Source organism: Scomber japonicus, chromosome 9 (assembly GCF_027409825.1).
Source record: "Scomber japonicus isolate fScoJap1 chromosome 9, fScoJap1.pri, whole genome shotgun sequence".
Classification (NCBI taxonomy): Eukaryota; Metazoa; Chordata; class Actinopteri; order Scombriformes; family Scombridae; genus Scomber; species Scomber japonicus.
In genome coordinates this window covers 22,411,334-22,425,277 of record NC_070586.1, presented here as the reverse complement: position 1 = coordinate 22,425,277, position 13,944 = coordinate 22,411,334, and the positions used below count along the sequence as shown (strand labels likewise).

The 13,944-nt window shown below is 39.6% G+C and overlaps 2 protein-coding genes across 3 annotated transcripts; one reads left to right on the top strand and one right to left on the bottom strand.

Moving 5' to 3' along the window:
* Positions 1–14: 14 nt before the first annotated feature.
* On the top strand, positions 15–7,450 carry myo1ha (myosin IHa). The gene is made up of 31 exons (XM_053325232.1): positions 15–152; positions 235–350; positions 521–719; positions 821–901; positions 1,279–1,458; positions 1,552–1,650; positions 1,735–1,848; positions 1,939–2,010; positions 2,091–2,210; positions 2,304–2,371; positions 2,559–2,664; positions 2,765–2,845; positions 2,950–3,041; positions 3,419–3,513; positions 3,627–3,673; positions 4,067–4,147; positions 4,403–4,508; positions 4,603–4,720; positions 4,833–4,946; positions 5,031–5,107; positions 5,187–5,255; positions 5,351–5,435; positions 5,526–5,688; positions 5,764–5,847; positions 5,944–6,037; positions 6,115–6,170; positions 6,252–6,387; positions 6,470–6,540; positions 6,815–6,912; positions 6,993–7,092; positions 7,213–7,450. The coding sequence occupies exons 1-31, from the start codon at positions 30–32 to the stop codon at positions 7,237–7,239; spliced, it is 3,072 nt and encodes a 1,023-aa protein (XP_053181207.1). The 5' UTR covers positions 15–29; the 3' UTR covers positions 7,240–7,450.
* Positions 7,451–7,650: 200 nt separating this feature from the next.
* On the bottom strand, positions 7,651–13,918 carry kctd10 (potassium channel tetramerization domain containing 10). Of its 2 annotated transcripts, none has more exons than XM_053325241.1 (7): positions 13,793–13,918; positions 11,861–12,074; positions 11,600–11,769; positions 9,516–9,602; positions 9,361–9,413; positions 9,047–9,242; positions 7,651–8,948 (listed from the first exon to the last, which is right to left on the bottom strand). In XM_053325241.1, the coding sequence occupies exons 1-7, from the start codon at positions 13,793–13,795 to the stop codon at positions 8,730–8,732; spliced, it is 942 nt and encodes a 313-aa protein (XP_053181216.1). In that variant the 5' UTR covers positions 13,796–13,918; the 3' UTR covers positions 7,651–8,729. The 2 variants fall into 2 exon arrangements, with proteins under 2 accessions (XP_053181216.1, XP_053181217.1); XM_053325242.1 differs by having other exon boundaries at positions 11,861–12,070; positions 13,793–13,822.
* Positions 13,919–13,944: the final 26 nt, after the last annotated feature.

Below are 13,944 nucleotides of genomic sequence, written 5' to 3'. Positions count from 1 at the left end.
GGTTGGCTGTTGCACAGGGTCAGCTGGACATGGAGGGCGCTCTGACAGCCAGGGACCGGGTTGGAATTCAGGACTTTGTCCTCCTGGATGAAACCACAGAGCCGGCCTTCCTCAGCAACCTCAAGAAACGTTTCAGCAAGGATCTCATCTATGTGAGTCTGGCAATTTGAACCCTGCCACTAATGTGTGTACTCCTTTACAATGAATATGATGTGTTTTAACTCACTGTTTTAGACCTACATTGGCACTTTGATAGTGTCTGTCAACCCCTATAAAGAGCTGGATATCTACAATAAGAAACAGATGGATCTATACATGGGTGTCAACTTTTTTGAGCTTCCACCACACATGTGAGTAAATTATTTGCGAGAACACACACACACACACACACACACACACACACACACACACACACACACACACACACTGACTTTGACACTGACAAAGTCCTGATAGTAACTTTTGGTGAGTCAGTCCAATGTTTTTAGGTTCACCTATGAAATGTTGTGCACCTCTACAGCTACGCCTTGGCAGACAATGCCTACCACACCATGCTGTCAGAGTTAAACAATCACTTCATCCTCATCTCTGGTGAGAGTGGAGCAGGGAAGACAGAGGCCTCCAAGAAGATTCTACAGTATTACGCCATTAGCTGTCCAAGTACCACTCTACTTAACACTGTCAGGGACAAAATGCTCATGTCAAACCCTGTTCTAGAGGTATGATGGTTACTTAATGTTGTATGATTGTAATGACATAACAAAAACCAAGTCATGCTCAAATGAATTATTATGTATGATGTGGTTGTGTTTCCCTGCAGGCTTTTGGGAATGCCAAAACACTGAAAAATGACAACTCGAGTCGGTTTGGGAAGTATATGGACATTCAATTTAACAGTGAGGTAAGCATCAAGGGGGCCATATTCATAGATGTGCTCTTAAAATGTTTTAATCTTTAGTTTTTGCTTTAGAAAACAGTAAAGGCAATATACAAAAAGGTGAAAAAATAATGCATAAAAAGGGCTAAATCTTCCCTGCATAATTTTAATTCCTCAGTGTTAAAATATAAGGACAAATTTACAAACTTGACATGAAAAAAATAAAGAAAAAATCTAAGGAAATTACAGCAATAAATAGCAATTTTTTTTAAGCCTAAAAAATTACTTTCAAGAAGGCGATATTTTATTAAGAAGATTTTTAAATTCTGGCCAGTGGACCATAGGCTATGTTCTTTCTACAAGTTGTAGAGCTGTTGTCTTTAGGATCATGCTGCCCATAGGGGGATGCTGTTGGAGGACATATCCTGAACTACCTATTGGAGAAATCGAGGGTTGTGCATCAGAATCACGGGGAGAGAAACTTCCACATTTTCTACCAGCTGGTGGAAGGAGGAGAGGAAGATCTGCTGCGCCAGTTGGGACTGGAGAGAGACAGCCAGCATTACAACTATCTAACGCAAGTCTGTGCAACTCAGTAGGTGTGTTAGGAATTATATTTTATTTGTTGACAGTTTTCACTCACAATCTGTCACTGTGTTTACTCTCTCTGACAGGGAGAGTGTGCCATCGTGCCTTCCATTAATGACAAAAATGACTGGAAGACTGTCAAAAATGCTCTGCAAGTCATCAACATCGATGAGATCAACGCTAATGTAAATTGGATGTTGTTTCTGATACTCTGATTGAAAACATTCACTCTCGTCTGCTGCTTTTGCTGACATGTTTATTCTGTGCAGCACTTGTTTGGGATCATTGCAAGTGTTCTCCACTTAGGAAATGTCCAGTTTGACTCTGACGGTAAAGGCCATGCTGTCCTGAACAACAATGCAGAGTTGCGCTGGGTCTCAAATGTAAGAAAATAATCTAGAGAGTTCTTCAAATATTCAGTATTATTACAGGAAGTCTAAGAACAAACATATTAATGCTGTTTTTCCTTGCAGCTGCTAGGAGTTGATGCTCACAGTCTACAAGAGGGACTAACATACAGAAAGATTGAAGCCAAGAAAGATCAGGTGCAAGCATTTTTAAATGCCCTTAAGTTGTTTTTCTATTCAAACATGCCATGTAACTATCATTTTGTCTCACTGCGAAGGTCCTCAGCCCATTCACAATTGATCATGCCATCTATGCCAGAGACGCCCTGGCCAAAGCCATGTATGGCTTCACCTTCACCTGGCTGGTCAGGAGGATCAATGAGTCCATGGAGAACACGGTGAGAAGGAGACTGTGTGACAGAATGACAGATATCAGGCAGTAAGAGTGACTGTGTAAGGATTTCACATTGTCATCTGTTTTTTTCTGCCAGGACCATTCAAGGAAGACTGTGATAGGGCTTTTGGACATTTATGGTTTTGAGGTTTTTTATGTAAACAGGTGGGCAGTCTAATCTTTGCTATTTCTTACATTGTGGCACTACTTGATTATGGTTGATACCTCAAGGCTGTTTTAGAGACTTTTTAACCAAAAGCTGAAATTTTCCTAGATCCTTGGGAAAACTACTTAATTATTGTTACTGAGCTTCAGTTGTTGTTGTTCTGATCCCCTTTTTTTCCATCTATAGTTTTGAGCAGTTCTGTATAAACTACTGCAATGAGAAACTGCAGCAGCTTTTTATCCAGCTGACACTTAAGGCCGAGCAGGAAGAATATGAAGCGGAGGATATTGAGGTAATCCTGTCAATCTGAAACAAAAAGCTATAGTGCGTTTACACTGATTGGCATTGAATAGAGCCCCATTCACAGTCTGTTTCATCACGTTTTTCTCCAGTGGGAGCCTGTGCAGTTCTTCAACAACAAGATAATCTGTGACCTTGTTGAGGAGAAACACAGAGGAATCATATCAATACTGGTGTGTACTTGCTGAAATACGTATTCAAGTTAGGTAAGAAGTTTATGAAATGAACAACACTGATGAGGGAAAAATATTATCATGTGCTGATGATTATCGTTCAGGATGAGGAGTGCCTTAGGCCAGGAGAAACCACAGATCTAACCTTCCTCGAGAGACTGGAAGACAAGATGGGAAATCACCCTCACTTTGTCACGTGAGCTGTACACACACTTACAGAATATGCCATAATTGCTGAAACTCAAGATGTTTAGTAGGTTTAGAAGTTAAAAGTCAGGCCAGACATGGCAATGGCAACACTTTCACATCTGCATTTTCCAATCATTTTGAAATGTTTACATCATCAGTGTTTTGGAGCAGCACAGGTAATTAACCAGCTGTTTCAATTACAAACTCCATCTCAGTGATATGTTGCAATTCAAAGCTCTGAATCTAACTCCATTCACAGACACTTGGCTGACTGGAGGCTTTTGGGTCAGCCGACAGTGGGCCAATAGAGATGGAGGATTAGGGTCTGTCCATAAAGCCTCTCACTCTTCATCCCTCTGTCTCTCCCCACCTCTTTGACTGCAGGCACAAACTGGCTGACAAAATGACACGTAAGACTCTGGAGAGGGGAGATTTTCGCCTGCTGCATTATGCTGGGGAGGTCACCTACTGTGTTGTTGGTAAAAGAAACCACAATCTCAGGCTCTGTTACTCAGCCCCTTAAACATCTAAACATGGTTGTTTTTAACTGACAAACAGCTTCCTGATGTTTCTTTGTTTTTTCTCTCGCTAGGTTTTCTGGACAAAAATAATGACCTGTTATATAGAAACTTAAAAGACGTAAGTTTGCAAATGCACACTTTACATTAGTAAGATAAGGAATGGCACTGTATAGAGGACTTCAGTTATTACCATAATTATTTACAATGCCGACTTCCTGTTAATCAGTAGTTCTCAAAATTGGTTTCCATAAATGTTCTTGATAGCCTTGATCTTTTTTCTTTCTTTTACTTTTCTTTTTTTTTCACATTTTAACTTGCCATAGCAGAGACAGCACCAGTGACACTAATGAAGCTGATGATAAAAGAAAAAAAACAACATTAAAAATGTATTTATGTAGCACAATTCATACAGTGGAAGTAATTCAAAGTGCTTCACATAAAAACAATAAAATTAAATAAACACACCACAACCAGGTTAAGCATCAACTTGTTTTATCCCACCCTCTCATAGCTGATGTGTCAGTCTAAAAACGCCATAGTCAGAGAGTGCTTCTCCTTCGTTGATCCTGACAGCAAGCGACGACCAGAAACAGTGAGTGTTTCATGTTTATCCTGTTCATATCCTGTTCATATTCTTCAACTGTATCACCAACAAAATCTGATGTTACAAATTATCAGCAGTACTAATTACGGCTCAGAGTTATAAATCATAAGTGTCAGAGCCTTCTTTTCTTTGGCCACTGAGATAAAGTCAAGTTTCCTTCTGTTGGAGGCGGTCTCATCATTAAGCCATATGTATCTGACAGATGAACTGTTGGGGATTATGACTCTCAAGTTGTGTCTGTAGGTGGCGACCCAGTTTAAGAGCAGCCTGCTGAAGCTGACAGAGATCCTCATGGCTAAAGAGGCCTGGTACATACGCTGTCTTAAATCCAATGAGTCCAAGCAGCCAGGTACTTTAACAAATAGAAGGGTGTTTTGTTAACAGGATGAAGATGTTTGAATCTGACTAAATTATCTTTCATTGTCTCTCTCGCACACAAACAGGGCAATTTGATGAAGCACTGATCAGGCACCAGGTGAAGTACCTGGGCTTGATGGAGCACCTTAGAGTCAGACGTGCTGGTTTTGCCTACAGGCGCAAATATGAGGTCTTTTTAAAGAGGTGTGAAGGGCCACAGAGCTTGACCTTTATGCTTAACCATTAAATTAAAAAATCTCTGTTGAAGGGCTCCTTTTTAAAACACATTGAGGGGATTGTTTGCTGCATCTTACAGATATAAACCCCTGTGCCCAGCCACCTGGCCACACTGGAGAGGAGGGCCTGCTGATGGAGTTGAAGTCCTGGTTCAACATCTGGGCTACTTTCCAAATGAGTACAAAATGGGACGGTGAGGACAAGTCTTCCTACATTCAACTGAGCAAATCCACTATAAGCTGGGGGCGACATTTTTACTTAAATATTTGTTTTGTAGCACCAAAATATTCATCCGTCATCCGAGGACACTTTATGCCACAGAAGATGCTTATGAGAAATGTAAACATGAACTGGGTGAGTGCAAAGCTACAGTAATCTTTTTTTATACATTACTAATTGCACAATGATTTAACAGCATCTGTTGGAATTTCAGCAACAAGACTCCAGGCCAAATACAAAGGATACAAGGCGAAGGGAGAATTCAGAAAACAGAAAGAAGCTGGTAAATGTTATAATTCATGGAAAATGTAGATCAGTGCTTTTTTGGGGGGTAGAAAAAAAATGATACCACTTCTATGATATTTTTGACACCCACAGCCACTAAGATTGAAACCTGCTGGAGAGGAGTGCAGGCTAGGAAGGAGAGAGAGAGGAGAGCCTGGGCTGTGAAAGTCATCAAGAAGTAACAGTGAAAATCATATTCATCATTACTCAGCTCCTCTCAGTATCACTATTAACTCTTACTGATATAATATTTTACAACGTATTTCAGATTTATCAAAGGCTATATGACCAGGGGACAAGCAAAAAGTGCAGATAACTCAGAGTATCTGGCCTTTGTGAGACAGAATTACCTGAACAGGCTTAAAGGCAATCTTCCAAAAACAGTTTTGGACAAAACCACCTGGCAGTCTCCACCACATGTGCTGACAGAAGTAAGAAGATTTATCAATTTCATTACACAGCAGTTAAAATGAAAATATAATTTCATGGTTTTTGTTCTTCACCAGACATCAGAGTTATTGCGTAAGCTTTACTACCGTCTCATGGTGCGGAAATATGTGAGAGGAATCACACCCCAGAGGAAAGCACAGGTAACATACATCAAACACATTATATGAGAGTTTATCATCACACTTTCTTTTTTTTTGGTTTGGCCGTCTTCCCATTTCCTTTTTTGCTCCTTTCAGCTTCAACTTAAGTTTGTTACCAGCAGCATCTTCAAGGGGAAAAAAGAAAGCTATCCACAAAGTGTCGCTCACCCTTTTGTGGACACCAGAATCAGTGAGCAACAGATACATTCACACACACACTCCTGATTTCTTTTGTACGACCTGTTTTACACTGTTTAATATATTTAGGTGAACAAGACATAAACATGAGGGTCCTGCAGATGATTCGCAATGAGCAGATCAAGGTAATAAAGTCTCATTATAGACATTCAGGAAATCAGCATCACATTTAACAACTCACTGTGTTGTATGCTGTGTTTCTGCAGTACACCGTCCCAGTGATTAAATATAACAGGAATGGTTTCAAACCGAGGCCACGACAGCTCATCCTCACCCAGACAGCTGCCTACCTGATAGAGGAAGCCAAGATCAAACAGAGAGTGTTGTACACCTCGCTAAAGGGTCAGCACAGTGTGATACTTCAACTGCCATCATGGATGTTATGATGTTGAGCTAAAAGTGTCTGTCATTTGAATCATTTCAGGTATTTCGGTCAGTAACTTGACAGATGGAATCATTGTGTTCCACATAACATGTGAAGACCCTAAACAGAAGGTACCTGGATATACATGATCAGACAAATATTACTGTAGGAAAGGTTTTGTGGTGGAACAAATTAAACCTTTAATTAATTAGTTTGGTAGAATCACTGTAAAGAAAATATTAAGTGAATTGTCAAATTAAACCATAAAGCTCATTTACACTCTTTTCAGCTATGTTTCTTTGTGTAATAATAGAAAAGGGCATGAGTTCATCCAAATGTGAAATGGCATTTTTAAAAAAAAATAGTTCTATTTAACTGGTTTTATCCATTATGTGGTTGTTTCAGGGTGATCTTGTGATGCAGTGTGACCACCTGTTTGAGTTTTTGACTAAACTCAGCACCATTGCCAGCAAACAGAATGTGATCAAAGTGGTTCAGGGCAGGTGAGTCTGCGACTGAGGAAGAATTGTTGACTTAAAATATGTCCTCTGATCTAAAGTACTCTGTTTCCATCAATTCTTAGCATCAAGATTGAAATCCTGGCAGGGAAAGAGAGTGCTGTAGATTTCAGCAATGGCCAGGAGCCAATGGTATACAAGGCCAAGAATGGACACCTCATGGTGGTGAGTTGAGTGCTGTTATGATGAAGAGTGCACTTAATGACATGCTATTTGATACTATAATCTCAAATGTGTCAGCAAACCATGTGATACAAGATGAATCAAACTGTTGTGTTGCTGCAGGTTGCCACTCGGGCACGGACGCGGTAACGTGTGGGGTTGAGAAGACACTCAAGAAGCACCTGCATATTTCATTAGGGGACCCCTAAGTGGAGGATCAACATAGCCACAGGATCCACACCTGACTAAACACAAAGGGCTCTCTAGCAAGAATTGTTGCACAGTGAATTTTTAATTAGTACTAACTAGTCAATGATCAAATATGATGTTCCATCAGAATATATTAAAAATCCAATGAGAAAGTTTTTACATTATTCTACAAATGTTTCATTCTACAGCAAATGGCAAAACTTGATTAAAAAAGCTATTTCAAACACATCAAATGTTGCTTAAACTCTTCAAAGAAAGTGTAAGTCTGATTTCTGAACAAAGAAGCCATATGTTTCATAATTTTGTAAAGTTAAATGACAATTACAATACATGAAATAAAAACAGAAGGGAAGTGTTTGTAGAAATTTATTTGTGATAAAGTATGTATAAATATAAAACATACATATATGTTCACTTCTGTACAACAGACCTACAAATACTGTGATTGTTAGACATATCAACTCAAACCTATTGTGTGCAAACAGTACATTCTTTGATGAATGTAGCGATGAAGGACAGGTCTAATTTCTCTCCCTGTTAAAAGCTTGTAGACAGGATTCCCTTCCTGCCAGGGGAGATCTCCAGTTACAGTCTTTCACTTCAACCTCGGCATCCATCATTCAATCACTCAAGTACATTTAACACCTCAGGTCACCGCTCAAGTTCTCTCCATTGATAATGATTATTTTGTGGAGTGAAGGGAAACTGAATAAATGTTAAAAACTAAATAAGGCAGAAGCACTACTTTGAAATGTTGCATCCACCTGTGAAGTGTATCAAAAATGGTTAAATTTTAAAAAAGGTTTAAGTTCTATTATTTGCCGGCTTCACGATAGCCTTGGTAGCATCTTCTAAGAATAAGAACAGTGTCACCGTGTGGCCCAACCGTGTATAACACCTGGTTCATCCGCTGATAACCTAACAATGGACCCGTCAGAGCCACAGTAAGGAGAAACAAAAATTATATACAGGAATTTTTAGCTGCTTAGGTCGTATAACTCTTGCTCTCCTGAATGTAATGTAGTTAGGACTGCAAAGGACAAATTCATACAGACAATATTCTTTTCTTCTTCACACACTCAGATTAGACTGTGGTCACCTGCACTGCTGAGCACAAACATCCGTGATTATAGGCTCCTGCACACCAGCAGAAAACAGTGGTAGAAGTTAATAAGCAAACAAATATTGAACAAAACACTACAGCCTGTCAGACCTCACAACAGAGATGACAAGTGCACATACAAAACACACAAAATCACTTCACCACTACACACTGTTGTATGACGCTCGTCTCATAGTAGTCTCCTGGAGAAAGCTGGTAAAGTAAGAGTGGAAGTGAGACGGAGAGGCGCTGGGTATCGTAAGGCACAAGCATGGTGCAAAGACTGTCTGGGGTCAGAGACACAGGCTGACGGGTCGAGGGAGAAAGGTCACTGGTGGTGGTGTGTGCGGTCATCGGGGCGTTTGATATGAATCCTACGAACTCGTTCAATTCGTTCTCGCTCCTCATCCTCATCCAGATGATGGGATCTTCCTGCAGCGCCCCCTGTTGCCTCCAGCAGGGCATTGTCTGGACCCCTCCCATCATGAGATTCATAAAGGAGGATGTTCAGGGTCTCCTCATAGATCCTTGCCTCAGGGAACTCCACCTAGTAGAACGGTTAAGATATTAGACATTTTAACAACATAGTACTACATGCATGTTTATACATCAGCAAAGAACTCTGTACAGTGGAGTCATATTTACCTTTGTCTGCTTCTTTTCAGTGGCATAAACAATGGAGGTGCAGCATACTTCAGCGATCTTACGCCCCTGGCCATAAAATGACCAACAACAGATCTCGTCTCCAATCACATCTTTGATGAACAGTACACGACCGTTGAACCGCAGAGAGAGCTTGTCAAACAGCTCTATATTTTTCAGCATGTTGTCATCAGAATTGCTGAAGGGGACAAAAAACAAAACAGGATGGTATTTTATTAAGACAACTAGTATAATTTCACCACATTTTGTTCCATGTGTAAATTTACATGGTAGCCGCTGATTAAAAAAGGACTTACCTTGTATATGAATACTTATTGTTGCTTCTGTTATACAGCAGCTTGACAGTAGGCTGTGAAGATAATGGAATTTTTAAGATAAAAAGAAAAATCTCCACATTTCTCTTGATATTGAACACTGAAACGTAACATGTTAAAAAAACAACATAACAAACCTTATTTGAGGTTGCAATAAGCTTCTGCTCTTCCTTAGACGATGTCATCAGAGGCACTTTACAAAGGGGCTCATACGTCTCTTTGTTCTGAAGGATAAAGGAGTTTTTTCCACATTAAAAACATTTCACCTGAAACAACTAAAACATGTATAAGAGAGAGGATGCCACCTGGTGGAATATAGGAGTAACTATGATACAGAATGTACAACTCCCACCCCTTCAATGAGTAAGGGCTCATTGTTTAAGTTACCAACTGTCACCAAAAACAGTAAGATTGTTTAAAAAGGAGCAGTTTATTTTCATAGTAGTTAAAAAAAGAGCAATAAACTGTATCTGATTTACCCATAAATAATGAAACCTCAAAAAAACAAAACAAAAAGTTTGGAGGTGAAATGCTTCAGTTATTTCAGAATTTATTTATACATACACTACTCACAAAAAGTCAGGGATATTCGGCTTTTGGGTGAAATTTCAGGATGAACCTAACATCCACTATAACATTTACAGTTGAACTTAATGTGACCTTCTCTAAACTTTTGAATACACATGTCCAACAGTTCAATGTTTCAGTACTTTCTGCACAACTTGCTGTTCTCTAACAAGGAGCTTAACGGCAAAATTCAAATCAGGTGTTTGATCCATGAATCGACCAATACATTTCCTGGTTCAATTAGAATTGGTATTTAAACAGTCTTCTTTATCATGCTGTTCACATTTTGACATCATGAAACCAAGACGACACCTAACAATTGATCAACATTACCTCGCCATTGCCAGGCTTCACACAGGATGTTCTCAGACGGAAGTGGTCACTGAGCTTAGAGTCTCACTGAGTGTCATCAGCAGCTTGCAACAGAGATACAGAGAGACTGGAAGAGTCACAGATAGGCATAGAAGTGGACGTCCATTGGCCACATCCTACACTGATGATCGCTTCATTGTGAACAGTGCCCTGCAGAAGCGGATGATGAATGCCACTCAACTCCAGGCACATTGAAGGGAGGTGAGAGGCATCCAAGTGTCACGTCAGACCATTTGAAACCGTTTACATCAGTGTGGTCTGCGTGCTAGATGACCTGCAAGGGTACCTGACCACACCACTAGGCACAGGCATCATCGTCTTGCATGGGACAGGGAGCATTTACGCTGGATGAGGGCCCAGTGGGCCTCAGTGCTGTTCTGATGAAAGTCGATTCACGTTGAGCAGAAATGATGGCCGCCAACGATGTTGGAGACGTCACGGAGAGCGCTATGCATCAGTCACTGTTGTCACCAGACAAGTCTTTGGTGGTGGTGGTGGTGTTACAGTGTGGGCAGTGTCTAGTCAATACAGAACTGCCCTACACTTTGTGAATGGTACAGTGACAAGCCCATACTACCTGAATAACATCATTAATCCAGTCACTGTGCCCCTGCATGAACAACACAGGCCTAATTTCATCTTGATGGACGACAATGCTCCGGCTCATCAAGGTCGCATCATTAGGGAAGGGCTGCTGGAGACTGGATACCTCAAATGGAGTGGCCTGAACTTTCTCCAGACCTGAATCCCATAGAAAACCTATGGGATCAGCTGAGTCGCCGTGTTGAGGCTCGTAACTCTGTACCCTAGAGCCTCAATGACCTGAGGGCCGCCCTTCAAGAAGAGTGGGATGCCATGCCTCAGCAGACAATAAGTCGACTTGTGGACAGCATGAGACGTCGTTGTCAAGCTGTAATTGATGCTCAAGGGCACATGACAAGTTATTGAGCCATTGACATTTTTTTGTTGTGGTATACCCACCACTGTTGTTGGCTTTTGTTTCAATAAATTTTTTCAGATGAAGAAATCACCATTGCATGCTTCTACTTAAATGCCCTACTTTCATGATATCAGACCACTGTAGCGTGAACTTTTTACATTTTCCATAAATTTCACCCAAAAGCCAGATATCCCTAACTTTTTGTGAGTAGTATATATAAAGAAATCTGACATGGTAATAGTTCTGTAAAGTTAATTAAACAACTGATGATATGGTAGATGTATCCTTTCTATCTAATGCCCTGCCTTTTCGACAGCCCTTTGATGATGATGATGATAGTACCTGCAAGGCAGCGGTGCATTCATCAGCTAGGCCTTGGACAAGGTAATACTTGGCCTCAGCAAGCAGCTCCTCTGTTTCTCGTCGGCTGTCTGGCAGCGGCACTGCGCCATCTCTAAGGTAGTTCAGGATTGTTCCAAAATGTTTCCCACAGCGATCAATCAAAATCCAGCCTACAGACATTTGCATTCATTAGTTAGTGATAACTGACACTCACAGCTAATACAGGAAAGGTGAGGACAAAAGTTTTCATCAGCAGCTTACCTTCACTGTCTGTGAGGACTTCCATCCTGCCACTGAACATGGCTTTGAGCATTGTGTCCTGTTTGGTTAGTGTCTGCATTGTAGTGTAGTACAGAGCCCCGCCCACATTTAACTTGACGTATTTAGAGCTAGGACTGGAACCCTTGAAGGATGTGGTCCGGGTTGTAGCTGCCGGCACTGCCGAGCTCACAACACTCTCTCCTGACATCTCTTCCTGTGACAGAACAAGAAAAAACACCTGGATCAGGGCAGGAAACTCACATGAACAGCTTGGTTTAGGGCACTGACTGGAAAAAGTTTTTTTTTTTTTTTTAAGTTAATGTTGGAAGCTTGTTTTAAAAGAGAAGGTTGGTATGAATACGTATTTTTCTACTGACAACTAAACCCAAAAGAAACAGTATGTTTGTCAGTACTTTCCTACAAAGTACAGTAAACATTTTAAAATAGATCACAAATAGATTAATTGAAGTGTTTTGTCCAATAAACTGACCCAAAAGATATTCAGTTTACTATCACTATCACTATCAACAAGAACAAGATTATTTTAACATTTGAGAAGCTGGATCTAGTGACTTTAAGCCTTTTTTACATAATGAAATGAATAGTTAATCAATTATTAAAATTGTTAAGAAAACTTTGAGGTATTTGTACTTTACTACTTCCATTTGATGCCACTTATATTGTACTCCATAATCCACTATTTATTTAACAGCCTTTTCAGATTAATATTGGACAAAACGGGCAATATAACAAGCTATTAAATTAGGATTTGAGTCAGTTTATTGGACTAAACACTGTTAAAGAGTACACAGTGGTTTCCAACCGTTTTGTATTTTGATGTCTTACAAAAAGCAGTGCGTAGTCAGGGTCACATTTCAGATGTCTCTGGTTGTTGTATAGTGATTTTTCCCCTCTAAACTTCTCACATGGTTTCAGTTCAATAAATGTTCTAATGAACCAATATTTCCTAAAATTAAAAAAATTAGAGAAAAAGTAAAAAATAATCAATAGTCATTTAACACCCCCTTAGATTCATCTGGTGACCCTTTGGAGAAGCCAAAGTAGTGTAATCTAGATCCACTTCCAACAGCTACAACACTAACATGCTTCTCTAACACTGATGCTTCAGTATTAATAACCTAATGATGTCATGTATAACACTATATGAGTCAGAGGGATGAAACAAGTATTATACTTAATATTTTAAGTACTTTTTTCTATAATTACTTATGTACTTATACTTATGTAGGACTTTCATGCAGGACTTTAAAATGTTGATGAGTCCTTTTACATTGCTGTATTGGTACCTCTGTTAAGGAACTGAAGACTTCTTCCGCCACAGTTTTAATAAATATATACATATAATTAATCTGTTACATGTTAATACATGTAATAAGACACAAAACGTGTTGAGAAAACATGAGAAACTAAAAATCCTCTACTCGGTCTGTTCAGGTTCATCACTCATTTGTTTCATTGAATATTTTAGGCCTTGTCTGTCTTTTGCTTTTGGTTCAGTTTTAAGTGTGAATGTTTTGATTTAATGAGTATTTTTTGTTCAAATTATCTCGATTTACAGCGATAAAGTAGTTAAATCAGAGACAATTCACAGACAGTGGCCGCACGGCATCCTTTCCCAAATAGCTGTTAACGAGACATATTAAACATATACGACTGATAACTATAGCCACTGTTCTTTTCTCCGTTTAAGATGAAAGGTTGAACTTGATCCCTCAATCCAATAAAGTAGCTGGTAATTTGATTTTAGCTGGAAGGCTAACTATCTTGTTAGCATTTACTAAAGTTACTTATATCGTCATACATCAGACAAAGGATGGCCATATTATGACATTAACTATTGGACCATAGTTCTCTACATAACGTTAGTAAGGTGTTAGTAATAAGCCTTTAATAAAACATAAACATACTCACCATAGAAAACGCAGCAGACTTCGTAGTTGTAGCTTGCTAACGCCCGTCAGCTAACACCCACTTCCTTCCGGTGCCACTGCTGCGCACTTATAAAGATTACGTCATTTTCTTTTAAAGGGACAGTAAACATTATTTTGTTTAAATGTTGAAAG